Genomic DNA, 27,410 nt, shown 5'->3' with positions numbered 1-27,410 from the left:
AGAGATATCACACACATAAACACAATACACAGATAACACACTGTGACAGGATAGCCAAAGTGAGGAGACTCAGAGACAGAAGCTGCAGCGAATAATATACTTCTAATTAAATAATAATTGCCAAACACAAAGGCACAATGGCCAAATCAACAGAACAAACACAAAACACTGAACAATAAATTCTAAACACAAAATACACTCTCTCACACAGGTCTTCTTACTCTTACAACCTCTCCCTTTTATACAGGTGCTGCAACTAATTGGACAAGTCATCAGCTACAGTACCTTTCACACATTCCTCACACAAACTCATTCACTCAGATCCACACACCAGACTCCCATCCACTCTAAACACCACAAAACACAAAGACAGGCTGCACCCTGTCACACACACAACAAAGAAACATACAGAGAAACACACACAGGAACACACAGAGAGATAGTACACACAGAAACACACACTCTCTTTGCATTCCTGTAGAGTACCCTGACTGAAATCATCTTCTTCTTCTTCTTCTTCTTGTTTCAGAGTCACTTTGTATCGTTCACTCGTCACGTCCTGGGGACTTTTTCAAAAGTTTAAAGCAAACCCTGCTCCCCCCCCCGCAACATTAAGTGACCCCAGCATGGACATTAATTAGACACACAGCAGACAGGTGATTGCATTGAAATACAACATCTAAACTTTTTTGTTGATTTGTCTGATTTTTTGTAATCATCAGGATCGATAGATCGATAGATAGATAGATAGATAGATAGATAGATAGATAGATAGATAGATGCAAGAAATAGAGGGCAATAATTCTAGAAATCACTGTCTTAAAAAACCCACGTGGAACTGGAACCCTTCGTAGGGTCGGAACAGAAGTGATGTGTGGTATCCCTTTAAGAGTTAAGGACAAGGGCTCCATTCCTACTTTTATTTTGTTAGTATTTTATTTCAAACACTTTGAGGGTTACACACTGATAATAAAGGAGGACCATGCACGGTAAACCATTGTGTGAATACACTGATTGAATAGGATGAGAGATACAGAGAGATTTGTGCATGTACGTATGTATGTATGTGCGTGTGTATGTGTGTGTGTGTGGACAAAATAACCATAACAATCCATAACTAGCAAACACGCAATAGCACTGAATGTGGAAATGCTGAAAGAAACAACCAATTCAATGACAAATGGTTCATCTTTATGAGGGTCTTCGACATTGAAAAAGACTCCCAGTTGAACGGTTTGTCATTGAGTGATAATGCTGCTATACTAAAAGGTAAGAAAATGGATTTTAAAGATGGCCAGCAGTGAGAATGCTGCTATACTAAGAGGGAAGGGAACAGGTTTGAAAGTCCTGGTCAGCTGAGTGCTGTGTGTCTGTGGTTACTGGTTGGGTTTGTCAGTCGTTGGCTGGGGGACTGGGAGAGCTGGTTTTGTGCTGCGTTGGTCCGATTCCTTTACTGGCGTAGTATTCCACCACCTGCTTAGGAACCTCTGCCAGGACACACTTTGCAAGGTCTGAGGCAGGGACCTGGGAGACAGAGAGACAGAGAGACAGAGAGAGAGAGTGAGAGACAGGGGACCAGAGAGAGAGTGAGAGAGTTTGAGACACGGGACCAGAGGGACAGAGAGACAGAGAGAGAGTGAGAGACAGGGGACCGGAGAGACAGAGTGAGAGACAGGGTATCTGAGAGACAGAGAGATTGAGAGAGTTTGAGACACGGGACCAGAGGGACAGAGAGAAAGAGAGAGAGAGTGAGAGGCAGGGGGCCGGAGAGACAGAGAGACAAAGAGAGAGTGAGAGACAGGGGACCAGAGAGACAGAGTGAGAGACAGGGAATCTGAGAGACAGAGAGATAGAGAGAGTTTGAGACAGGGGACCAGAGAGACAGAGAGAGAGTGAGAAACAGGGGACCAGAGAGACAGAGAGACAGAGTGAGAGACAGGGTATCTGAGAGACAGAGAGACAGAGAGATAGAGAGAGTGAGAGACAGGGGAACAGAGAGACAGAGTGAGAGTGAGAGACAGGGGACCGGAGAGACAGAGAGAGCGTAAGAGTGAGAGACAGGGCTGTCAGGAACATCTATCAGGGATCTGAGCAGAGAGAGAGATAGACAGACATGCAGACAGACAGACAGACAAGCAGACACAGACAGATGGATGGGGGACCCACGTTTTTGAAGTCACTGAACGGCACAAACTGGACGATGTCCCTGAGGGCCGGCTGTCCCTTGGTGGACAGCAGCGTTCCCTCGTCCCCGTCCAGCAGCCTCATGTCTGTGTAGTCTGCGTAGCCCACGCCCACGATGATGATGGACATGGGCAGGCTGGACGCATTGACCACCGCATCGCGCGTATCTGCCATGTCACTAATCGTGCCGTCAGTCAGGATCAGCAGCATGTAGTACTTCTGTTAGGAGAGAAACAGGGCTGAGAATCACAGGGAGAACCGACTCCCACAGAGAAACAGGGCTGAGAATCACAGGGAGAACCGACTCCCACAGAGAAACAGGGCTGAGAATCACAGGGAGAACCGACTCCCACAGAGAAACAGGGCTGAGAATCACAGGGAGAACCGACTCCCACAGAGAAACAGGGCTGAGAATCACAGGGAGAACCGACTCCCACAGAGAAACAGGGCTGAGAATCACAGGGAGAACCGACTCCCACAGAGAAACAGGGCTGAGAATCACAGGGAGAACCGACTCCCACAGAGAAACAGGGCTGAGAATCACAGGGAGAACCGACTCCCACAGAGAAACAGGGCTGAGAATCACAGGGAGAACCGACTCCCACAGAGAAACAGGGCTGAGAATCACAGGGAGAACCGACTCCCACAGAGAAACAGGGCTGAGAATCACAGGGAGAACCGACTCCCACAGAGAAACAGGGCTGAGAATCACAGGGAGAACCGACTCCCACAGAGAAACAGGGCTGAGAATCACAGGGAAAACTGACTCCCACAGAGAAACAGTGAGATAATAAATCTTTACAGCTCTGACGCTTTCGAGAAACAGGGCTGAGAATCACAGGGAGAACCGACTCCCACAGAGAAACAGGGCTGAGAATCACAGGGAGAACCGACTCCCACAGAGAAACAGGGCTGAGAACCACAGGGAGAACCGACTCCCACAGAGAAACAGGGCTGAGAATCACAGGGAGAACCGACTTCCCACAGAGAAACAGGGCTCAGATAATGTATTTACCTAGTAGCACTTCCTGTTCACAAAACAGATCTTTTTGCACCATCTGGTACTGCTCTAACTTCTCAATTTGTCTGGTTCGCCTTCCAGAAAGTCTGCTTTACTTCCTGGGTCACCCTAGCGGTGTCTTCTGGGTCAATGCCTGAAAGCATGCCAAACCTTTACCACAGAGAACAAATAGAGATACACCTTAAAGTAAATACCTGTGTAAACTCAGAGAACGGGCTTAAAACATAAGAGAGAATGCCAGACTTCCACTGAGAAAATTTCTATCTGTGTATTTGAGTACAAGCCCTGCTTTCAGAATAATGTTGCCGCATCTTCTTGTGTCCAAAACAGACGTAATCCTGGTTAAACTTGCTTTCTTAACCTTTCTCCAAATTGTGTCCTTGGCCTGACTTCCCCGAAAAGTCTGCTTTACCAGCTGGGAATCCCACTACGTGAGAACGACTCCCACATCAATGGAAACTGGAAAGCAATGACCAGTAGAGCTCTGCCCCAGAAGCAATGGTCCTAAACGAGGAGACCCGTCAGCGGAACCATTTTAAAAAAGAAATCCCCTTGATTTTTCACGAGGGAAACAGACTCCCACAGAGAAACATGTGCTTGATAATCACAGCTCTATAACTTCGTCGACTTCTCAGAGAGAAACAGTTTTTTGAGAAAGTCTCAGGGGATACACCCACGTCCCCCACTTAGAATGAACACATGTTCTACTAGAAGAACTCGACATCTAAAAAAAAAATGAGAATCTGGCTGTGTGAGTCCGACTGGAAAGCATCAGACCTTAAATACTGAATATCCTGCACTTGCTGGCTGTCTCGACTCTTCTGGCACGAAAACGGACTGGGCTCACAGAGTAGTCACTCTAACTCTACCTCTATATCTACGGCATTCGAACAGTCTCTCGAGTTATCTCTGGTCCTGGTCAACGAGCGTCTCGGGGTCCAGTGAAACAGAAAATCTGGCTTCGATGAGGGGGGGGGAGACCTCGAGATCGCTGTCATAGGGGACCAGGCCTGAGATCACAGAGAAGAGATCCGGGGGCGACGGACTCGAGGGTGTCTACATTCAGAAGTGCACTTTATAGCTGTATAATCACAGGAGATCCGGGTCTTGACTCTTACTATGGAGTTCGGGGGGGAAGAAACTCGAGATATCGCCAAAGAGCTCACAGGTGAGAACGAAACTCGAACAGAGACATCTAGTCTCAGAAAGGGGCTTCTCTTGGGAACTCTTCTCGGAAGAAAAAGGGGTCAGGTCTTTGACTGGTTCTCATCCTCAGGAGGTCTGGGGGACTCCCTAAGCAAAAAAGGTGTTACTGGGAAGATGGGGGTGTTCGACAGGGACAGTGAGGCTCTGGGTCTCGTTTCGAGAACAGGGCGAGGGGAAGGGGCACGGGGTAACGGCGGCACGGGACTAGTGAATCTGAGGGGGGGGAAGGGGGGAAGCTCAACACCCGCCAGCTTTCGTTACTCCTACCTCTCTTATCTCAGTAAGATGAATTCAAAACGTAATAAATCTACCTAAAGTTCCTCAAATCACCATTCATACTCGTCCAGATCTGGTGAAATGGGCGCTGTTCTTGGCTATCTTTCGATTCGTAAGTTACAAATGCAGTCCGAATGTAACGGGGGAAGGGGAAGTTGGAGAACACGGGGGGCTGGTTGCGAAAAGCCCAGGGGGAAGGGAGATACCGTTTAGGCGTCCAATAACCCCCCTGTTCACACAGACAACGGATTCCTGTACTGCAAAGATCGCTACCTCCACAACAATTCGAGCACTGTTTCCATTTACTAACCCCTATAATATGTGTCAATTTACTAAAAGGTAAACCTTCTAAAAGCCAGGGAAGGCGTGGTCCTCTGGGTCAAATATGCCTCTAAAGCAAGCCCATGGTAAACCTCTTTTTCAAAGCCCATTTCCCCCCTAAAACAAGGTCAAACCTGTAATGAAGTACAACAAAAATTGAAAACTAAAAGCCGGGGTGAAGACATTGTAAAAAAAAAAGCAACATGGAAGCCCATTAATCAAAGCAACAGAGTGAGATTTCTTGGTAAAGCATTGGGAAAGCATTGGAAAGCACAGAGATAGGTTTTTTTCTGGTAAAGCAACAGGGAAGCCATTGTCAAAAGCCACAGAGAAGGTTCCTGGGGGTTAAAGCCCCAAAAGGAAGCATTTTGGGTAAAGCCAGAGAGGTTTTCCTGTTAGAACACATTTTGCTTCATAAAGTGGAACCCCCTGAACGATGTTACGTTAACATATGGACTCACACACCGCTTTGTAGTTTTCTATATACTCTGGTAGACTTTTTGTAGTTTCTTTGATCACATGATGTTAAATAAAAGATCTAAATTATGTTCGAGAAGAGAAATTTTTTGTTTTTGGTGTTTTTTCCAGAGTAGAATTTCAGACACTACGTTTTGAAAGTCCGTCTCGACAAGATGGATTTGGAAAGCTGAGAGCCCTTTAACTGCTCAGTGATGAGTGAGGTAGGGTTAGGGTTACCGTGGCCGCGTTGCTTTTGAGCTCTTCTCTAGCCAGGCTGGCGACTCGGTTGATGATTGGAGACACGTTGGTAGGGCCGTAAAGCTGGATCTTGGGGAGGCAGCGCTTGTAGGCGTCAATAACCCCTTTGATCTCTGCCAGACACACAGACAGAACGGATTTTATTCTGCAAGAGCTGCTAACCTCAGCAAAGCTGAGTAGAGCTACTGTTACCATTACTAACCCTTATAATAATGTCCCATACTAAAGTATAAAGCATTCTAAAGCACAGAGAGGTGTGGTAAGGCATATTAAAAAAACAAGCCATGGTAAACTAACCCTTTTCAAAGCTTCCTCATAGTTAAAGCACAGCAAACTGTAATGAAGTACAACAATGAAAGCATGATAAAGCATAGGGAAGCATTGTAAAGCGGTGTACCATCAGGGTAAAAGCTTTAAAGCACCAGACGAGGTTTTCCCCATCTGGTAAAGAATTGGGAAGCATTGTAAAGCACAGAGAGGTCTGGTAAAGCACAGGGAAGCATTGTAAAGCACAGAGAGGTCTGGTAAAGCACAGGGAAGCATTGTAAAGCACAGAGAGGTCTGGTAAAGCACAGGGAAGCATTGTAAAGCACAGAGAGGTCTGGTAAAGCATAGGGAAGCATTGTAAAGCACAGAGAGGTCTGGTAAAGCATAGGGAAGCATTGTAAAGCACAGAGAGGTCTGGTAAAGCATAGGGAAGCATTGTAAAGAACAGAGAGGTCTGGTAAAGCACAGGGAATCATTGTAAAGCACAGAGAGGTCTGGTAAAGCACAGGGAAGCATTGTAAAGCACAAAGAGGTCTGGTAAAGCATAGGGAAGCATTGTAAAGCACAGAGAGGTCTGGTAAAGCATAGGGAAGCATTGTAAAGCACAGAGAGGTCTGGTAAAGCATAGGGAAGCATTGTAAAGCACAGAGAGGTCTGGTAAAGCATAGGGAAGCGTTGTAAAGCACAGAGAGGTCTGGTAAAGCATAGGGAAGCATTGTAAAGCACAGAGAGGTCTGGTAAAGCACAGGGAAGCATTGTAAAGCACAGTAAGCTGGTAAAGCACAGAGAGGTCTGGTAAAGCATAGGGAAGCATTGTAAAGCTAAAGCACAGTCTCTGTCGAGAAGGTAAAGCACAGGGAAGCATTGTAAAGCACAGAGAGGTCTGGTAAAGCAAAGGGAAGCATTGTAAAGCACAGAAGAGGTGTGGTAAAGCACAGGGAAGCATTGTAAAGCAAAGAGAGGTCTGGTAAAGCACAGGGAAGCATTGTAAAGCACAGGAGAGGTCTGGTAAAGCACAGGGAAGTATTGTAAAGCACAGAGAGGTCTGGTAAAGCACAGGGAAGCATTGTAAAGCACAGAGAGCTCGGTAAAGCACAGGGAAGCATGGTAAAGCACAGAGAGGTCTGGTAAAGCATAGGGAAGCATTGTAAAGCACAGAGAGGTCTGGTAAAGCACAGGGAAGCATTGTAAAGCACAGAGAGGTCTGGTAAAGCATGGGGAAGCATTGTAAAGCACAGAGAGGTATGGTAAAGCATAGGGAAGCCATTGTAAAGCACAGAGAGGTGTGGTAAAGCATAGGGAAGCATTGTAAAGCACAGAGAGGTCTGGTAAAGCACAGGGAAGCATTGTAAAGCACAGAGAGGTCTGGTAAAGCACAGGGAAGCATTGTAAAGCACAGAGAGGTCTGGTAAAGCACAGGGAAGCATTGTAAAGCACAGAGAGGTCTGGTAAAGCACAGGGAAGCATTGTAAAGCACAGAGAGGTCTGGTAAAGCATAGGGGAAGCATTGTAAAGCACAGAGAGGTGGTAAAGCACAGGGAAGCATTGTAAAGAACAGAGAGGTCTGGTAAAGCACAGGGAAGCAGTGTAAAGCACAGAGAGGAGCTCTGAAGAGCAGCTCCTGGATTCACAGCCAAAGCAACTCAGACTGGCAGATCACTAGATAGCGCTGGCTCGTACTTCTATAAACACACTTTATAAGAAAGTAAAATAACAGAAAGATGTTTTGACAAAATTTGGTTAAATTAACATGAGTAAACGCTCCAGCTTATCTTACCTTCGCATTCAGGATTGCTGGAGTTGAAATTAATAGGAAAATCATGCGAGACCTGCCAAGAGGGACAACAAAGACAGTTACAAGAGAATCGAAAGAATACAATCATGCAAAATCAGCAAATCGGTACGCAGCATTGATTTTTCAAGTGGTATTTATTCCTATTTTGTTATTAAATAATGCTGATAATGTGATTTCTGACGTTGATATGTAACAGATGCTTGTTGCGGTTTCAGTATATTCTGTGTGCTGGCTAGCCAATAAAAAGGCTGCTCTGCCAGAAAAGACGAACAAGAACATGTGCGTGTGGTGTTACTGAGGAAACAGGTAGAAGGAGCGGACGGTATATGAGGGACATCTCGCTACCGCCATCTAGTGTTGGTGGTGTGAGCGTGCAACCTCAAGGACCATAGTGCCAGGGTTAATGGTCTACCATATTAAGTAGATAGAACCTGGTAAATGTATGCAGAATAGGCCAGCTAGCTGCATTACAAATGCCGGTCAACAAGGCATCTCTAAAGAGGGCCCACGAAATAGCCACACCTCTGGTTGAGTGGGCGCCCACCTTACCAGGTGGGGGAAGGCCGGCATTAGTATAGGCAGTCAAAACCATGTCCACAATCCAATGGGACAGTCGCTGCTTAGAGAGGGCTTGACGTCGGGTCCGTTCTCCAAACAAAGAGCTGGTCAGACTGACTCAGCGCTCTCGTTCTATCCACACAGCATCTCAACGCCCGAGCTGGGCAGAGGGAATTCAATCCCCTATCTGACTCCTCCGCAAAGGGAGGGATATGGAAAGCTCCTGGTTCCACTGACTGATTCAAGTGAAAAGCTGTAATCATCTTGGGGGAGGAAAGCAGGGTCCGTGCGCAATGATACCCTGTTCCCATTGCCCCAATGGACTGCATGGACTGTGCCTGTAGCTCACTAACCTAGCTAGCAGAAAGGCTGTCTTCATAGAGATATGCCAGTTCTATGGAATGTATGGGCTCAAATGGAGCATCCATCTAGACTCCATTCGGGGAGGACGTCCTTTATCGAAGGATGTAAACGCAGAGTACCTTTTAGATAACAGGTTGCCAGAGCGAACAACTGTATTTTTCACATCCCTCTTTATAGAGGTGCGCACTGATAAATCCTCTCCTGATCACTCGTTTTATCACCAAACTCCTCAATAATGGGATCCCAGTCATTATTTTATTAGTGTAACATCTCAAAGCTCTGCAGGTGTCTGTGATGTTCTGAGTGCTGGGTGCAGAAGCAGCTCTCTCCTTTGTTATGTCTGTGTTATCTCTGTAGCGTACAGGGCTATGAGATCCGTCTCACTCGGCCATTGAAAGGTTTTCTCTGCTTTTTCTGGAGAAAAAACGACTAGAGACCCGGGCTTGACGTCTTTTTGTTGATGCGGGACAGGGTCCAGACATTGGACTGGAAAGGGAAAATTGTAATGTCAGACCCGGTCCGCCACAGGATCGCGAAGGGTTAATGGTGTTAAACCTGTAAAGACCGTTAAAACTTCAAATTAAATGAGTCTGTGTGATTTTCTTGATTATTATAAAAAGTTGTCTGGATGTATTGTAAGCCTAGTGCATGAACAATCCACTTGCAAGAGTTTAAAACATCTCTGTCCTCCTCAAACATCTCCCCTGAGTTTAAGAGTGTGAATCTGACACGGTGTTAATTGTCTTAATTTATCAGGCGCTAATTTGAAACAGAAATGTAGCAGATCACATCTATGATACAGTGAGAGTGTACAGGACCAGAGTTAATTTCTTACAAACTACCTGATAATTCAATATTTGTAGTTATGAAAATATTTAAGCCTCGTGGTTATGAATGAGATTTACTCACTTGTTTTAACCATTTCTAACCTTAAAACGTTTATTGTATTGCTAAGATAATATGCCATTATTTGCACCCAGTGTAATGTTACTACCAATAAATTATCAATGCTGCAGCTTATCTGAATTCAGAATATGTACATTAGGACAGCTGACCTCTACTGCAGAATTACACCAATACAAATTTCAATTAAAGAAAGTGTACTGATGCCTTCATTCACAGGGAATCGTCAGTCGCCTACCTCATAGTTCGGAGGGATTCTGGCACCAAAGCCAAACGCTGGGAAACGTTTATCACTGAAAAAGAAAATGAATTTCGATTTCGTTCACGATCTTCACAAATGAACAGTACGCAAGAAAAAAAAAAAACCTTGCTAATAAAATAAGGCTGCCAAATTTAAAAAAAAAAGCTATTATCAAAAAAAAAAAAAAAAAAAAAACTGAAGAAAAACGGTGACCACCTAAAGAAGGTGGATGAAGTGCTATGGAGTTCTGTACACAAATGCACGATTTCATTTTTTTAGACATGACATTTGTCCTTGCTACGTTGCGTTATACAAACTCTGTTTAAAAATGTTACTAATGGGTTTTAAAGATACTATGGTACCGGGGTCTTGGACCTCCTGCCCCCTCCCTGTATAAAGAATTATGTTCCACAATAAATGTGATCTGACATGCTTTGCCCAGAAAAACATACGTGAGTTAAAACTAGTTACGGAATGCCACCGATTGGCCTATTAACCAATGGTCTGGAAACAAATGCCTATACGAAGATAGTTTACAATACACTTACCAGACCTCTCTGTGCTTTACAATGCTTCTGTTACCAGACCTCTCTATGCTTTACAATACTTCCCTATGCTTTACCAGACCTCTCTGTGCTTTACAATGCTTCCCTATGCTTTACCAGACCTCTCTGTGCTTTACAATGCTTCCCTATGCTTTACCAGACCTCTCTGTGCTTTACAATGCTTCCCTATGCTTTACCAGACCTCTCTGTGCTTTACAATGCTTCCCTATGCTTTACCAGACCTCTCTGTGCTTTACAATGCTTCCCTGTGCTTTACCAGACCTCTCTGTGCTTTACAATGCTTCCCTGTGCTTTACCAGACCTCTCTGTGCTTTACAATGCTTCCCTATGCTTTACCAGACCTCTCTGTGCTTTACAATGCTTCCCTGTGCTTTACCAGACCTCTCTGTGCTTTACAATGCTTCCCTATGCTTTACCAGACCTCTCTGTGCTTTACAATGCTTCCCTATGCTTTACCAGACCTCTCTGTGCTTTACAATGCTTCCCTATGCTTTACCAGACCTCTCTGTGCTTTACAATGCTTCCCTATGCTTTACCAGACCTCTCTGTGCTTTACAATGCTTCCCTGTGCTTTACCAGACCTCTCTGTGCTTTACAATGCTTCCCTATGCTTTACCAGACCTCTCTGTGCTTTACAATGCTTCCCTATGCTTTACCAGACCTCTCTGTGCTTTACAATGCTTCCCTATGCTTTACCAGACCTCTCTGTGCTTTACAATGCTTCCCTATGCTTTACCAGACCTCTCTGTGCTTTACAATGCTTCCCTATGCTTTACCAGACCTCTCTGTACAATGCTTCCCTGTGCTTTACCAGACCCCTCTGTGCTTTACAATGCTTCCCTGTGCTTTACCAGACCTCTCTGTGCTTTACAATGCTTCCCTGTGCTTTACCAGACCTCTCTGTGCTTTACAATGCTTCCCTATGCTTTACCAGACCTCTCTGTGCTTTACAATGCTTCCCTATGCTTTACCAGACCTCTCTGTGCTTTACAATGCTTCCCTGTGCTTTACCAGACCTCTCTGTGCTTTACAATGCTTCCCTGTGCTTTACCAGACCTCTCTGTGCTTTACAATGCTTCCCTGTGCTTTACCAGACCTCTCTGTGCTTTACAATGCTTCCCTGTGCTTTACATGCTTTACTGTTCTTTTACTGTGGGAGACTTTTATTTGGGTAAGTTTGGGGTAAAACTGTCAATAAAATCAATATTAAGAAACAGCTAGTTTGCTTTTAAACACTCAATGTAGAAGTTAATCAGCACGGATTGATTTTCAGTTGTAAAGGTGGGGGAAGGACAACGATTCTGGTTTGGAAATCAACACATCACTGAAGGACAGGTACGAGTACAGGTTTGTACCTGTCGTAGTCTTGACAGATCTCCCCGACAGCAGATAGGGCCTTCAGATATTCGTTGGGCTGTGATTGGTCGATGTAGTGCAGGGACTGGTTGTTCTGAGGGTCGCCATTGGACGCTGTGAAATCGATCGCAACCTTGGAACCAATCAGAAACGAGTTTTCTCAGCCTACAGCTACTAAACACTTAATAGTGCTGAATTTAGAATCGTAATAAATTCAGTGACTTGAGGACCTTGGGAAAGACTTCTTGTGGAAACGTTTGCTTTGAATTTATTTCTTTCAGTATTTTTAGTGTTTTTTTACTAAATCTTGCATAGTTTCTGATTGAAGTTCGGGATGAACTACCATTAATATCACAAGACTCACTCAACACCCACAGGAGAAGAAACAGACTCTGGAAACAGAACGCTGGCCTGTTTGACTCAGTGTCTTCTAGTTTTAGAAAGGTATTTTGTATAAAAGGTAGAACACATAAACTTACTGTGAAATGAATCTGACACCCTCCCATAATGTAATCTAAAAATGTGTGGATTTTCTCAACCTGAAAAAAAAAAAGAAAAATGAACAAATTAGGGCAGTAGGGCATGGGACTGATCCACCTGCCATAGCACTGTCAATAGGGTGTAAACCATGGGACTGATCCACCTGCCATAGCACTGTCAATAGGGTGTAAACCATGGGACTGATTCACCTGCCATAGCACTGTCAATAGTACACCATGGGACTGATTCACCTGCCATAGCACTGTCAATAGGGTGTACACCATGGGACTGATTCACCTGCCATAGCACTGTCAATAGGGTGTACACCATGGGACTGATTCACCTGCCATAGCACTGTCAATAGGGTGTACATGGGACTGATTCACCTGCCATAGCACTGTCAATAGGGTGTACACCATGGGACTGATTCACCTGCCATAGCACTGTCAATAGCACAGCATGGGACTGATTCACCTGCCATAGCACTGTCAATAGGGTGTACACCATGGGACTGATCCACCTGCCATAGCACTGTCAATAGGGTGTAGACCATGGGACCGATTCACTAGTTAGCTAGATTCTGAGAATTAACATAATATAATAATATATTAATATATACACAAATGTGTCTACACTGTGAGTGATCTATTCTGATCATGAAGCATATTTCAAACACGTAATTTCCATGTTCAGCTTTGCTATTGGCATTCTGAACACGTCGCTTCATTACCCTAAAAGCTGACAGCATTTGAAAGTCAGCATAACCTGAGACAGCTACCAGAATGACAATATGCAGAACACGTGATTTACTGCAAGACAGGGATTTTAAATATCTTCAACGAAAGGATATGCTTGTCCTCTTACAAAAAAATATACAAAAGAATTTTACGATCAAACTATTTCCTCTCTCTATTCCCTTCTCTCTCTTCTCTCTCCACTCCCTTCTCCTCCACTCCCTTCTCTCTTCTCTCTCCACTCCCTTCTCTCTCCTCTCTCCACTCCCTTCTATCTCTCCTCTCCACTCCTCTCTCTCCTTTCTCCACTCTTCTCTCCTCTCCCTTTTATCTCCCCCCTATCTAGAGTGATGGGAGATAGAGATAGAGAGGTTAGGAGAAGAGAAAGGAGTAGAAATGGAGAGGAGGATAGGCTATCTCTCTCTCTCTTTCTCTCTCTCCCTCTCTCTCACCCTCCTGCCCTCCTCCCCCCCTGAAAGGAGGGTTCCCACACACCATACCCCACCCCCACCCCCCCCCCCCCCCACACACAACACACACACACACACTCCTCCAGCCTTTCTATAAATATATAAGTATTTATAATCTTAAAAGGAGTTTGCATAACTAACCCAAAACCAAGACACAGTGTGAAAATTAAGCAGAGACTTAGGACAGAGGGAAGGAGGCACTTCTTCACAGAGAGTGGAGAGGGGATGGAATGGGCTACCAAAGGGTTACAAAGGGCTACCGAGCCACGTTGCCGCTGCTGAATCATTGGGATCCTTTGACCCGACTTGGTGCTCGTGTTTTTAGAGTCAGTCCTGTGCTGGTTTCCCACTCTACTGCTTGTGTTTGGTATATTGTAGCACGGGACCCTGTGATAGCTGACTGGTGTTTTAAACCACAGCAGCACTCAGAGCATTCCCAGTCCTCTATTAGAGCTGGTGACAGGGCTAAGTAACTGTGATCAATCTTCCTATTAGACCCTATGGAGCCACCTCTACTCTCACGAAGGCAGTGTTCTGGCTTTACTGTCAAACAGGACAGTACCATCTCCATTATCAGCTGGAAGTCAGCCGAGTCATTATGAAGCTTTCGCCTGCTTGCTTGATGGTCAGTAGAGCTCTTTGAACCATGTCTAACTAAATGAATCACAGTCAGTGTAGCACTGAAGGATCTGCAAGGAGAGGTCAATACTTTTTTTTTTTTAAATAGCTTTGCAAAAAAATATCGCTAAAAAAATTGAATTTCTGTCGGAAGATGCTTCATGCATGGAAATGTGATGGCAATGCAGAATATAAGATTTCAGTTGAAGCATACAATGGAATACATTAATCAAGATACATGTTGTTTCTCTCTTTCTCTTTCTCTGTTTTCTCTCCATCTGTGTTTAGTTCTTTCTCTCTCTCTACGCAAGCTTGTTACTCAAGATGTACTGAAGAAACGTTTGACAGCGTCTTTCAATACATCGAGAAAGACTTCTAGTCAAAACCGTTGTCTTTGTATTTTTACACACTGAAATGTTGTAAAAAAAAAAAGAAAGGTAGGGAAAGAAAGATAAAAGAAAGAAAGAAAGGCAGACTTTAAATTAATGGAGGCTGAAACCTGATTTTTATAGGGCGCTGTGTTCGGAGTGTTCTACAAGCTGTAAATCTCACACCCCATTGACACTCATTATTCTCCAGAGCGCAGTGAGTCTGCATCTGAACTGCTGAGCTCACGCTGCTGGACCTCACTGTGAGATGAATAACAGCTCTCACACTGCAGCTGCAGTCAACAGCTGAGCTGAGTCTCTCTGGAGAGAACACACAATGTCGCTGTCATTAGCGCTGGGAAAGTGCAGGCTCGGGGCTGTGTCATTGACATTACTGTATTAAAAGCCCAGGCTTGGGATGTGGGTTGGCTGCCTGGTGCCTTACATTGCACTGCGTAAGGATGAGGATCCCTGAGTTCTTGTAGTTGCGCTTCTTTGCTTTGTATTTGGGGTTGATACATTCCCACCGCACCTGCAAGAGAGACCAAACACATGTGAGGGATCCTAACTGTCTGTCTGTCTGTTCATCTCCCTGTTTTTTGATTTAATGAAACTGAAGAATGTACATCAAGAAAAAACTGTAGCATCTAAATACCTTCTCCACTCTCCTCTCCCCTCTCCTCTCTCTCCTCTATCCTGTCCTCTCCCCTCTCCTCTCCTCTTTCCTCACCACTCTCTCCTCTCCTTTCTCACCCCTCTTTCTCTTTTCTCTTCTCCCCTCTCTCCTCTCCCCTCTCTCCCCTCTATCCTCTTCCCTCTTTCCTCTCCCCTCCCCTCTCCCCTTCCCTCTCCTCAATCCTCTCTCCTCTCTCCTTCTTCTCTTCCCTCTCTCCTCTCTCCTGTCTCTTCTTCCCCCTCTCTCCTCTCCCCTCTCCTCTCTCCTGTCTCCTCTTCCCTCTCTCCTCTCTTCTCTCACCTCCTCTCTTCTCTCCTCTCCCCTCCCCTCTCCCCTCTCTCCCCTCTCCTCTCCCCTGTCTCCTCTCTTTCCCTTCTTTCCTCTCTCCCCTCTCTCTTCCCTCCTCTCCCCTCTCCTCTCTCTTCCCTCCTCTCCCCTCCCCTCTCTCCCCTCTCTTATACCTCTGCTCCTGTGTTAGCTGAGTGCATGTCATTGAAGGTTGTGTAGATTTCTCCTATGAAGTCATGCTTTCCACTCGAGTCGTAGTCGTAGACAAGGAACTGCAAGAAGAAAACACACAAGAAACTTCATTGAAACAATATGTCTTTATAATCCAAATAAAATCATGTTACAATCTGGTTATATTTTTATAATCTGGGTACAAATCTAGTAACCTGGGTAAAATCAGGGGTGAAAATCAAGGGTCAAATCGAGCGGTTAAATTTTATAATCTGGGTAAAATCAGGTGCTAACATCTTTAAAATCTGAGCAAATCAGGCGGTTCTACAGTGATTCATAACTTGTACAGCATTGTCAACGTTGCATAAACTGCTTAAAATCTTGGAATAATTTGGAATAATGTTGCAATGTTTTTCTAGACCCTCTTCTGCAGTGTTACCTTGAGGGTCTTATTAAAGTCGCAGCTGCAGAGGGAGTTGAGAGACACTCTGAACGGCTCCCACTGCGGGTTCAGATTGTTCTTTACAACCTTCAGAGAAAAGAGAGAGGAATAAATACAGCTCCCCCACACAACTGCAGGCACAGCGGGGAACTGCAGCTACAATACTACTGCTGCTACTACTACTACTACCATAATAATAATAATAATAATAATAATATAATAATAATAATAATAATAATAATAATAATAATAAAAACAAGTATGTCAGCAACATCCATCCTCCAGCTGTAAAAATCCAACACCAGATGAGAATGAAGAAAACGTTAAGGACCACGATGTAGATCAACAGTATGTACAGAATGGTATAGAGAATATGAAATGTCATTAGGTAGTGAGTTGGCAGCACTAACAGAGATAGCGCCCCCCTCACTGTCTACAGGAACACCGCAGTACTGCAGCTCAACAATCATAATAATAATAGAAGAAAATAAGAATCCGTGCTTTTAACACAGTAATATTATGCCCATAGACACACGGACAGCACAGTCAACACCCGCGCTCACCTCTGTGCGTCGCACTAGCTGCTCAGTGCCATCGCTGTTGAGTTTGTAGATTTCCAGAAAGGGGTCTGACTTGCTAAACAGATCCTGAGAGAAAGAACGAGACCAGCCAGTGAGAGATCCCAGCCTTTCAGACACTTAAAAAAAAAGACCCTGGGATAGGGAATCACTGATCGCAGCTCACAGACAAACAGGATCTTCAGTGTCCTTCCAACAGCTGCTTTACATCACTGGAGGGGGGTCATGTGAAATGTTATCAGCCTGGGGGGGGGGGGGGTTCGTGTGTTATCAGTGGAACAGAAAGGGCATTGGTACGGGCATTCCTTTGCACAATGCACTGAGTATCAGAATCAGAGGATATTGTGCCTGTCTGTATATTAAACAGTTAGAAGTTTCAGATATCATGTTTACATTTCTTCATTCCCTTTCTTGCAATATTATAGTGTTCACTTCAATAATTCCTAGCGGTTCTGGGTTAGGGTTGCAATGTTATAATAATGATAAATATAATAATAATAATAATAATAATAATAATAATAATAATAATAATAATAATAATAATAATCTTTATCAACAGCAAAATGCCTTTCAAGATACAGCAGGGTGCTTTACAAGATACGAGGGTAGGGTGGGTGAGCCATGCATCAGCTGCAGAATCTCTTACAACAACGTCTCACCCCAAAGAGGCAGCACAAGGAGGTTCAGTGACTTGCTCGGGGTCACACACAGTGAGTCAATGGCTGAGCTGGGATTTGAACCGGGGACAAGCCTGTTTCTTTGATCATTGGACCACACAGCATCCAATAATGTTCGCTTCGATCATTCAGAGTGGTTCTGGATTAGGGTTACTATGTTGTAGTGTTCGCTTCAATCATTCAGAGCGGTTCTGGGTTTTGTTGCTCCACTATTGAGTTTTTGTCTAAACCTGCCTTCGCCGGCTTTGTGCTGCTTTGTCTTGTCTGGAGAATCCTAAGTGCCGGGGAACTGAACGTCCTTCCTCATTCCATTCACATCATGTGACCTTGCAACTGACCTTGCCTCCGCTACAAAAATAAAGGGGTAAAATAATTGATGGAAGGTACGTTAGCCCAGGAGTTCAGCGAGGTATGTTTCCCTTGAAATCTGGATAGAGGAAAATGTAGTCCTGACTTTAAACCGGGGGATCAGGACTACATTTCCCATCAGGCATTGCACTCACTCTGGGCTGCTCAATTACCTAAACCTGTATACACTTAGCCCTTGTACAAAAGGAAGGGAAACCCTGTGCACCTGAATGAGGAAGGCTGTTCAGTTCCCTGGCAGTTAAGATTCTCCAAACAACCTCAAAGCAATGCCTGCTAAAAGCAGATTTAGAGACAAATGATAAGAACTCAATATCGGAGAAACCCAGAAGCACTCAGAATGATTGCAAACATTCTCGAACAGTATTGTAAAAAGCTATTAGCATAATATTGGAAGCTACCTTTTCTGTTTTCTCCCCACAGACCCAAATGTTAAAGCCAAGTTTCAAGTTACAATGCTGCAGGACAGATCTGCACACAACAGGCATCAAATGATCTTTTTCTAGGCGGATTGCCAACTACTTATTGATTTTAAAAAATGCAGAGATTTAAAAAAAAAAAAAAAAAAAGTCATTTTCCAAGTTATTTGTGCTGTAGCAGGGCTAGGAGCCCTGTACAGGAGAAGAGGGCAGAACAAAGCCCTGCTCCTATAAAGTATATTTGTTTTGCGTTATTACTATTATTATTATGATATATTATGTAATTAAATGACTGCTCAAGCTGTGTGTTTTGTTACTGTTTTATTAAATGGACGGCAAAGAGCCGTGATTGGGAAGCCCTATTCACAATTAAAAACCTCCTGCAGAAGGTTGCCGTCTCCCTTTCAATTAATTGTTTAATTTCTTGCCAATTAAGAGATGAATTTAAGTAAACGCCGCACGCCGCATCTTTTTGCTTGCAGTACCTTGCCTGAGTTTTGTTCCTGCTTCTGGCGTGACGTCACCACACGGCTACCCTGTCACATGGGCATATGGAGCAAATCACAAAAAAAAAAAAAAAACAATCAAAACTGGATCTTACCTTGTTGTCAAGTTTTTGGGCGCAAAAAGACAGCTCAACAAAATCGTTGGTTCCTGAAACTTCTTCTGCAATGATCTGAAGAAAAAACCCAGACATTTAGGAATCTGTTTGGGGGGGGGGGGCTTGATTAAAGTCATTAAAATCTCTAAAGAGTTGACAAACCCTAGAGCCAATGCTTTACACATAGAAACCAGGATCAGAGGCACACAGTGTAGAAATGAACAGAGGAGACAGGAGCAGAGGCACACAGTGTAGAAATGAACTGAGGACACAGGAGCAGAGGCACAGAGTGTAGAAATGAACAGAGGAGACAGGAGCAGAGACACAGAATCTTGAAATGAACTGAGGACACAGGAGCAGAGGCACAGAGTGTAGAAATGAACAGAGGAGACAGGAGCAGAGGCACAGAGTGTAGAAATGAACTGAGGACACAGGAGCAGAGACACAGAGTGTAGAAATGAACAGAGGAGACAAGAGCAGAGGCACACAGTGTAGAAATGAACTGAGGACACAGGAGCAGAGACACAGAGTGTAGAAATTAACAGAGGAGACAAGAGCAGAGGCACACAGTGTAGAAATGAACAGAGGAGACAGGAGCAGAGGCACAGAGTGTAGAAATGAACTGAGGAGACAGGAGCAGAGGCACAGATTGTAGAAATGAACAGAGGAGACAGGAGCAGAGACACATAGTCTTGAAATGAACTGAGGAGACAGGAACAGAGGCACAGAGTCTAGAAATGAACTGAGAGACAGGAGCAGAGGCACACATTGTAGAAATGAACTGAGAAGACAGGAGCAGAGACACAGAGTCTAGAAATGAACTGAGGAGACAGGAGCAGAGACACACAGTGTATAAATGAACAGAGGAGACAGGAGCAGAGGCACAGAGTCTTGAAATGAACTGAGGAGACAGGAGCAGAGGCACATAGTGTAGAAATGAACAGAGGAGACAGGAGCAGGGGCACACAGTGTATAAATGAACTGAGGAGACAGGAGCAGAGGCACAGAGTCTTGAAATGAACTGAGGAGACAGGAGCAGAGGCACACAGTGTAGAAATTAACTGAGAGACAGGAGCAGAGGCACACAGTGTAGAAATGAACTGAGAAGACAGGAGCAGAGACACAGAGTCTAGAAATGAACAGAGGCGACAGAAGCAGAGACACACAGTGTAGAAATGAACTGAGGAGACAGGAGCAGAGACACAGAGTCTAGAAATGAACAGAGGAGACAGGAGCAGAGACACAGAGTCTAGAAATGAACAGAGGAGACAGGAGCAGAGACACACAGTGTAGAAATGAACTGAGGAGACAGGAGCAGAGACACAGAGTCTAGAAATGAACAGAGGAGACAGGAGCAGAGACACAGAGTCTAGAAATGAACAGAGGAGACAGGAGCAGAGACACAGAGTCTTGAAATGAACAGAGGAGACAGGAGCAGAGGCACACAGTGTAGAAATGAACTGAGAGACAGGAGCAGAGACACAGAGTCTAGAAATTAACTGAGGAGACAAGAGCAGAGGCACATAGTGTAGAAATGAACAGAGGAGACAGGAGCAGAGGCACATAGTGTAGAAATGAACTGAGAGACAGGAGCAGAGGCACACAGTGTAGAAATGAACTGAGGAGACAGGAGCAGGGACACAGAGTCTAGAAATGAACAGAGGAGACAGGAGCAGAGGCACACAGTGTAGAAATGAACTGAGGAGACAGGAGCAGAGGCACACAGTGTAGAAATGAACTGAGGAGACAGGAGCAGGGGCACACAGTGTAGAAATGAACTGAGGAGACAGGAGCAGAGGCACAGAGTGTAGAAATGAACAGAGGAGACAGGAGCAGAGACACAGAGTCTTGAAATGAACTGAGGAGACAGGAGCAGGGACACAGAGTCTAGAAATGAACTGAGGAGACAGGAGCAGCGACACAGAGTCTAGAAATGAAAAGAGGAGACAGGAGCAGAGGCACACAGTGTAGAAATGAACTGAGGAGACAGGAGCAGGGACTTACAGTATAGAAATGAACTGGGGAGACAAGGGAGATGGAATGGGCTACCAAGGGTTACTAAAGGTTGGGTTACCAAGAGGTTTAAGCCCCAACTTGACAAATCAATCAGATACAAGGAACGGGACGAGAGTATTCTCCTCTCATCCGGGGCGCTGACATCTTTACTGCCATACCATGGCCGGAGACTGACAATAAAAATATTTTATAAAAACGTCAGCTCCCCGAATGGGAGAGCAATTCACTTGCAATCGTCTTTTAAAACCCTCAGTGCGGAAGTTAATCATCGTGGATCGGTACCCAGTTGTAAAGACAAGGGAAGGATAGCTTTTCTTGTTTGGATCTCAATATGGATCTCAAAGGTAATTACAAGTATTAGCACACTCCTAATAGACAGTGGACCCTCAACGCTTGAGGAAATAACAGTACAAGATGAACTGTTTTATCCACAGCTGTGTTCTCACCGTCACTGTTGATTTTCCAGCACATTTTCCACTGCGTAGCAGGAGAGGTTTTGTCACTTTTGTCTGTGACACGATCTGCAATGAACAATCAAACAAACAAGAGAAGAAACAGACTCGAATTTCTAATATCTCTCTCTCTCTCTCACACACACATTACACTGAACAAACCCACAGGAGAAGAAACAGACTCTTCCAATATCTCACACACACACACACACACTACACTGATGAAGGCACAACATGTTTGTCTGTGTGTCTGTCTGTATACCATTGAAGATAATTTGGGAAGGGTTTAGTTAGAACACTGTGGTCCCATTCTACCAGCCTCACCCCATTGCAGCTGCCCTGTACTTGTGCTACCATTGTAGTGTAATACAGAGCCATTGCAGTGCCGCTGTCTGTCTGCATTGCCATTGAAGATCATTGAGGGTATAGTGAGCACACTGTGGTCCCATTCTACCAGCCTCACCCCATTGCAGCTGCCCTATACTTGTGCTACCATTGTAGTGTAATACAGAGCCATTGCAGTGCCACTGTCTGTCTGCATTGCCATTGAAGATCATTGAGGGTATAGTCAGCACACTGTGGTCCCATTCTACCAGCCTCACCCCATTGCAGCTGCCCTGTACTTGTGCTACCATTGTAGTGTAATACAGAGCCATTGCAGTGCCACTGTCTGTCTGCATTGCCATTGAAGATCACTGAGGGTATAGTGAGCACACTGTGGTCCCATTCTACCAGCCTCACCCCATTGCAGCTGCCCTATACTTGTGCTACCATTGTAGTGTAATACAGAGCCATTGCAGTGCCACTGTCTGTCTGCATTGCCATTGAAGATCATTGAGGGTATAGTGAGCACACTGTGGTCCCATTCTACCAGCCTCACCCCATTGCAGCTGCCCTATACTTGTGCTACCATTGCAGTGTAATACAGACCCATTGCAGTGCCGCTGTCCGTCTGTCTGTCACTGATGTCATTGAGAAGGGTATAGTCCTGCCCAGCTAGAGAGAGGAGAGAGAGAGTCTGTGAGAGAGTGTGTGTTTGTGTGTGTGTGTCTGTCTGTGACTCACCTGTCCCAGTGTGCACTCTGCTGACCCCAGGAAGTCATCGCTGCGTGCCTCAAACCCCTCCCCCTCCTCCTCCCCTTCCCCCTCCTGCACATCAAACACCTCGATCAGCAGAGCCTGCATCTCCTCAAAGAAATAATCCAGAGAGAAGACCTTCGAGAAGAGAGGGGAAAGGGTGCTTCTCATCACTTCTGTCCTGCCCAGCTAGAGAGAGAGCAGAGAGAGGGGTGAGAGAAAGGAAAGGCGAGAGGGGAGAGAGAAAGAGGATGAAAGAGAGGGGAGAGGAGAGAGAAGGAGGTGAGAGAGGAGAGGATAGAGGCGAGAGGAGAGAGGCCGTGAAAGATGGGAGAGGAGAGATCATAAGAAGGGGGGGAGGGTGTTTCGCAGAGTCTCACCTCACTCCAGACCCCCCCGTTCAGCAGTTTGATCAGCACACATGGGTTTGACTTGCTCAGTGTCTCCCTGCCCAGCAGGTTCTTGCAGGAAACTCGCAGCTCCACCCTCGACGCTCCCAAAGCCACGGGTTGGCTGTCCTTGCTGTCCGTCATCCTTCTGCTGTCAAGACAGACAATAACACTAAACCCAAACCCAGACCATAGCCCTAACCCTAGAATCAGAGGGGTAGAGGTTGTATGTCTATCTGACTAGTAGATAACTAGATAACCCCTTATACAATTATGACGAAACTTTAAAAGCACGTTCTTTATCACAAGTTATGCAGTGTAACCCATCTCCCTCCCACATCTCTCATCTCCACCCTCTCCCCCTTCTCCCCCTCTGTCCGTCATCCTTCTGCTGTCAAGACAGACAATAACACTAAACCCAAACCCAGACCATAGCCCTAACCCTAGAATCAGAGGGGTAGAGGTTGTATGTCTATCTGACTAGTAGATAACTAGATAACCCCTTATACAATTATGACGAAACTTTAAAAGCACGTTCTTTATCACAAGTTATGCAGTGTAACCCATCTCCCTCCCACATCTCTCATCTCTCTCCCTTCTCCCCCTCTTCCTCCTCTCCACCTCTCTCCCTTCTCCCCCTCTCTCCTCTCCACCTCTCTGACTTGTCCCCCTCTCTCCTCTCTCTCCCTTCTCCCCCTTTCCCTCCTCTCTACCTCTCTCCCTTCTCCCCCTCCTCGTCTCCCTCCTCTCTACCTCTCTCCCTTCTCCCCCTCTCCCTCCTCTCCACCTCTCTGACTTCTCCCCCTCTCTCCTCTCCACCTCTCTGACTTGTCCCCCTCTCTCCTCTCTCTCCCTTCTCCCCCTCTCCTCCTCTCTCTTTTCTCCCCCTCTCCCTCTCTACCACTCTCCATCTAAGAGTTTCCCATTGTAAAAAAACAGTAAAGCCGGCAAATTTACAGTGGCGAACTTTCATAAGTATCTCCCTGTCTCTCCCCTCTCTCCCTCTCCCCTCTCCCTCCTCCTCTCCCCCTCTCTCCCCCCTCTCTCTCTCCCTCTGTGATAATAGCCACCCATCACAGCCTTTCTCCTCTTGTCTAGTGGAGTGTGTGTTCTTGTATTCAAGACATTTCACAGTAATTGTATTAATTTGTAAGCCTGAGGGGGGTAATGTGATCTCTGGAGGGGGGGGAGTTGCCTGCCCCCCCCCCCTTCTCAGTCACAGCTGTTTTCAGGGAGGGGGGTCGGAAGGAGGGATGACAACCCAACAATAAACATTACAGTTGGACTGGCACTATGGCATTTCAGCATTGCAACGCCTGTCCTTAAAAAGAGCAGATTGCTCCAGATTGCATTTTATAGTGCAGTCTGTGGTGAGCGGAGAGGCTCCTGTTGTTACAGAGCCACACATCACATAGCAATTAGAAACCACAAACTTGAGAGAACTGTTATTAAAGATGAAAACTGTTGTTCTCTTTAAGGTCCCCTATTGAGGCAAAATTTGGCAAGGAAATTCTAGAACCAAAATTAGCACTAGAAAATTGATTTAGAAGTTTTGTCAGCGCTCCTTTAAAGGGAGGGGCTGGTGATCATGCTAATAAAGCTAATAAGAGGTGAGAGAATGGATTTTAAAGATGGTCAGCGCTCCTTTAAAGGGAGGGGCCAGTGATCCTGTTAATAAAGCTAATAAGAGGTGAGAGAATGGATTTTAAAGATGGTCAGCGCTCCTGTAAAGGGAGGGGTCAGTGATCCTGTTAATAAAGCTGATAGAGGTGAGAGAATGGATTTTAAAGATGGTCAGCGCTCCTTTAAAGTGAGGGGCCAGTGATCCTGTTAATAAAGCTAATAAGAGGTGAGAGCATGGATTTTAAAGATGGTCAGCGCTCCTTTAAAGGGAGGGGCCAGCGATCCTGTTAATAAAGCTAATAAGAGGTGAGAGCATGGATTTTAAAGATGGTCAGCGCTCCTTTAAAGGGAGGGGCCTGTGATCCTGTTAATAAAGCTAATAAGAGGTGAGAGCATGGATTTTAAAGATGGTCAGCGCTCCTTTAAAGGGAGGGGCCGGTGATCATGTTAATAAAGCTAATAAGAGGTGAGAGAATGGATTTTAAAGATGGTCAGTGCTCCTTTAAAGGGAGGGGCCAGTGAGGATGTCAATAAAGCTATAAGAGGGAAGAGAATGGATTTTAAAGATGGTCAGCGCTCCTTTAAAGGGAGGGGCCAGTGATACTGTTAATAAAGCTAATAAGAGGTGAGAGAATGGATTTTAAAGATGGTCAACACTCCAGTGCTCATGTTAATAAAGCTAATAAGAGATGGGTTTTAATGAAGCCTCACGCCCTTGACAGTGCTATCCTTACCGATTGCTGTTTCTAATGTGAAATTCTTAACGCATTCAAAAAATTTACGGCTTCACGGAGACATGATCTGATCTATCAGCGAGTTCACAGAGACTATTTTTAACCCCACTCCCCTCTCCCCCCACCCCCTCTCTCACTGCCCCATTCCCCTCTAACTCATATGGGTCAACTGGACATATTAACTGCTATAAGAGACAGGGATAACTGTGCATATAAACTTATAGCTGATCAACTTACCTTTAGTTTGTGCTTGTCCAATCTGCAATGTTTAAAAGATTCAAAATTCGCCTTTTTTTTCCTAAAATTCAATCTGCATCTTCTGCTTCCGAGTCTTGGAATGTCTTTTTTTTTTCCTGAATGAAGGAAAGAAAGAATGAAAGAAAAGAAAGAACAAAAAGAAGAAAGCACCAGGCCAGGGAAGGATTTGATCGAGAAGGTAAAATAATGTATGTGGCTATAGGATGTGCGTATAATCTATAGAATCTATTCAACAGCAACCAGGAAGATTCCAGGAAGGAAATTCCTGTCGCTGTTTCAGAGCTAGTGCTTGCTTTCCAGTCTAGGGATTGAATAAACTGTATCTCTCCCTCTCGCTCTCTCTCTCTCTCTCGCTCTCGCGCTCTCTCTCTCCAACCCTCCCTCTCTGCACAACAGTAATTGTGTCACACACTGTTTCTCTCCCCTCTCCTCCCTCCTTGCCTACTACCTTTCCCTCGCTCATCCCTCCCTTTATCCTTCTCCCCTCTCCCCTCTCCCTCTCAAATTCAAAATTTAGTGAAGTGAACCTTTTTTAAAACACCATTCTGAAGAGAGACGATGGATCTAAAGGTCTCCACTCTGCACTTTAACATGGAGGCTGCAGGCTGCACTGTACTGCACACATAGACTCCTGACACCTCTTTCCAAACTCATCTTTAAAAGGCAGGAACGAGAGGCTAGTGAATTAATCAGCCCGCAGTCTGTCTGTCTGTCTGTGCCCCCCAGAATGGAACCCAGGCCCCCAAAGGAAGGTGAAAGGCAGCAGTAATGGGCTAGTTAATTAATTGGCACCTGTATTGAAATTGTTAATTGAAAAGTATAATAAAGCAGGTGATAGAAAATAGCAGTGGACAGAGATAAACCCTTTCTGTCAGTCAATAGGGTGTACAACATGGGACTGATTCACCTGCCATAGCACTGTCAATAGGGTGTACAACATGGGACTGATTCACCTGCCATAGCACTGTCAATAGGGTGTACAACATAGGACTGATTCACCTGCCATAGCACTGTCAATAGGGTGTACAACATGGGACTGATTCACCTGCCATAGCACTGTCAATAGGGTGTACAACATAGGACTGATTCACCTGTCAATAGGGTGTAACCGTACAGATCGGACTGATTCACCTGCCATAGCACTGTCAATAGGGTGTACACCATGGGACTGATTCACCTGCCATAGCACTGTCAATAGGGTGTACAACATGGGACTGATTCACCTGCCATAGCACTGTCAATAGGGTGTACAACATGGGACTGATTCACCTGCCATAGCACTGTCAATAGGGTGTACAACATGGGACTGATTCACCTGCCATAGCACTGTCAATAGGGTGTACAACATGGGACTGATTCACCTGCCATAGCACTGTCAATAGCACTGTCAATAGTACAACATGGGACTGATTCACCTGCCATAGCACTGTCAATAGGGTGTACAACATGGGACTGATTCACCTGCCATAGCACTGTCAATAGGGTGTACACCATGGGACTGATTCACCTGCCATAGCACTGTCAATAGGGTGTACACCATGGGACTGATTCACCTGCCATAGCACTGTCAATAGGGTGTACAACATAGGACTGATTCACCTGCCATAGCACTGTCAATAGGGTGTACACCATGGGACTGATTCACCTGCCATAGCACTGTCAATAGGGTGTACAACATAGGACTGATTCACCTGCCATAGCACTGTCAATAGGGTGTACAACATAGGACTGATTCACCTGCCATAGCACTGTCAATAGGGTGTACACCATGGGACTGATTCACCTGCCATAGCACTGTCAATAGGGTGTACAACATAGGACTGATTCACCTGCCATAGCACTGTCAATAGGGTGTACAACATGGGACTGATTCACCTGCCATAGCACTGTCAATGTACACCATGGGACTGATTCACCTGCCATAGCACTGTCAATAGGGTGTACAACATAGGACTGATTCACCTGCCATAGCACTGTCAATAGGGTGTACAACATAGGACTGATTCACCTGCCATAGCACTGTCAATAGGGTGTACAACATGGGACTGATTCACCTGCCATAGCACTGTCAATAGGGTGTACAACATGGCACTGTCACGGTGACATGGGACAGATCACTGCTAAGTGTCAACGGGTGTACAACATATTCCCTGCCATAGCACTGTCGTCAATAGGGTGTCCGCAACACTAGTACTGTGA

At 45.2% G+C, this 27,410-nt stretch overlaps 1 protein-coding gene across 2 annotated transcripts; it reads right to left on the bottom strand.

Moving 5' to 3' along the window:
- Positions 1-771: 771 nt before the first annotated feature.
- LOC121305271 (copine-6-like) lies at positions 772-25,562 on the bottom strand. 2 transcript variants are annotated; one of them, XM_041236843.1, is made up of 16 exons: positions 25,191-25,562; positions 22,588-22,744; positions 22,196-22,396; positions 21,125-21,199; positions 18,663-18,737; positions 16,585-16,668; positions 16,019-16,108; positions 15,582-15,680; positions 14,890-14,976; positions 12,254-12,313; positions 11,774-11,907; positions 9,850-9,904; positions 7,770-7,821; positions 5,705-5,838; positions 2,167-2,403; positions 772-1,524 (listed from the first exon to the last, which is right to left on the bottom strand). In XM_041236843.1, the coding sequence occupies exons 2-16, from the start codon at positions 22,738-22,740 to the stop codon at positions 1,393-1,395; spliced, it is 1,668 nt and encodes a 555-aa protein (XP_041092777.1). In that variant the 5' UTR covers positions 22,741-22,744; positions 25,191-25,562; the 3' UTR covers positions 772-1,392. The 2 variants fall into 2 exon arrangements, with proteins under 2 accessions (XP_041092777.1, XP_041092776.1); XM_041236842.1 differs by having other exon boundaries at positions 773-1,524; positions 22,588-22,747; positions 25,191-25,561.
- Positions 25,563-27,410: the final 1,848 nt, after the last annotated feature.

Source organism: Polyodon spathula, chromosome 42 (genome assembly GCF_017654505.1).
Source record: "Polyodon spathula isolate WHYD16114869_AA chromosome 42, ASM1765450v1, whole genome shotgun sequence".
Classification (NCBI taxonomy): Eukaryota; Metazoa; Chordata; class Actinopteri; order Acipenseriformes; family Polyodontidae; genus Polyodon; species Polyodon spathula.
This window is presented reverse-complemented; position numbering and strand designations above follow the sequence as displayed.

Bases quoted from the DNA above. Each gene is read 5' to 3' on its own strand.
- LOC121305271 (XM_041236843.1), bottom strand. From the start codon at position 22,740: ATGACGGACAGCAAGGACAGCCAACCCGTGGCTTTGGGAGCGTCGAGG. The intron at 14,977-15,581 runs GTATAAGAGAGG...TCTCTCTTGCAG, and splicing joins CAGCTAACACAGGAGCAGAG to GTGCGGTGGGAATGTATCAA. The intron at 12,314-14,889 runs GTAAGGCACCAG...TTTTTTTTTCAG, and splicing joins TCATCCTTACGCAGTGCAAT to GTTGAGAAAATCCACACATT.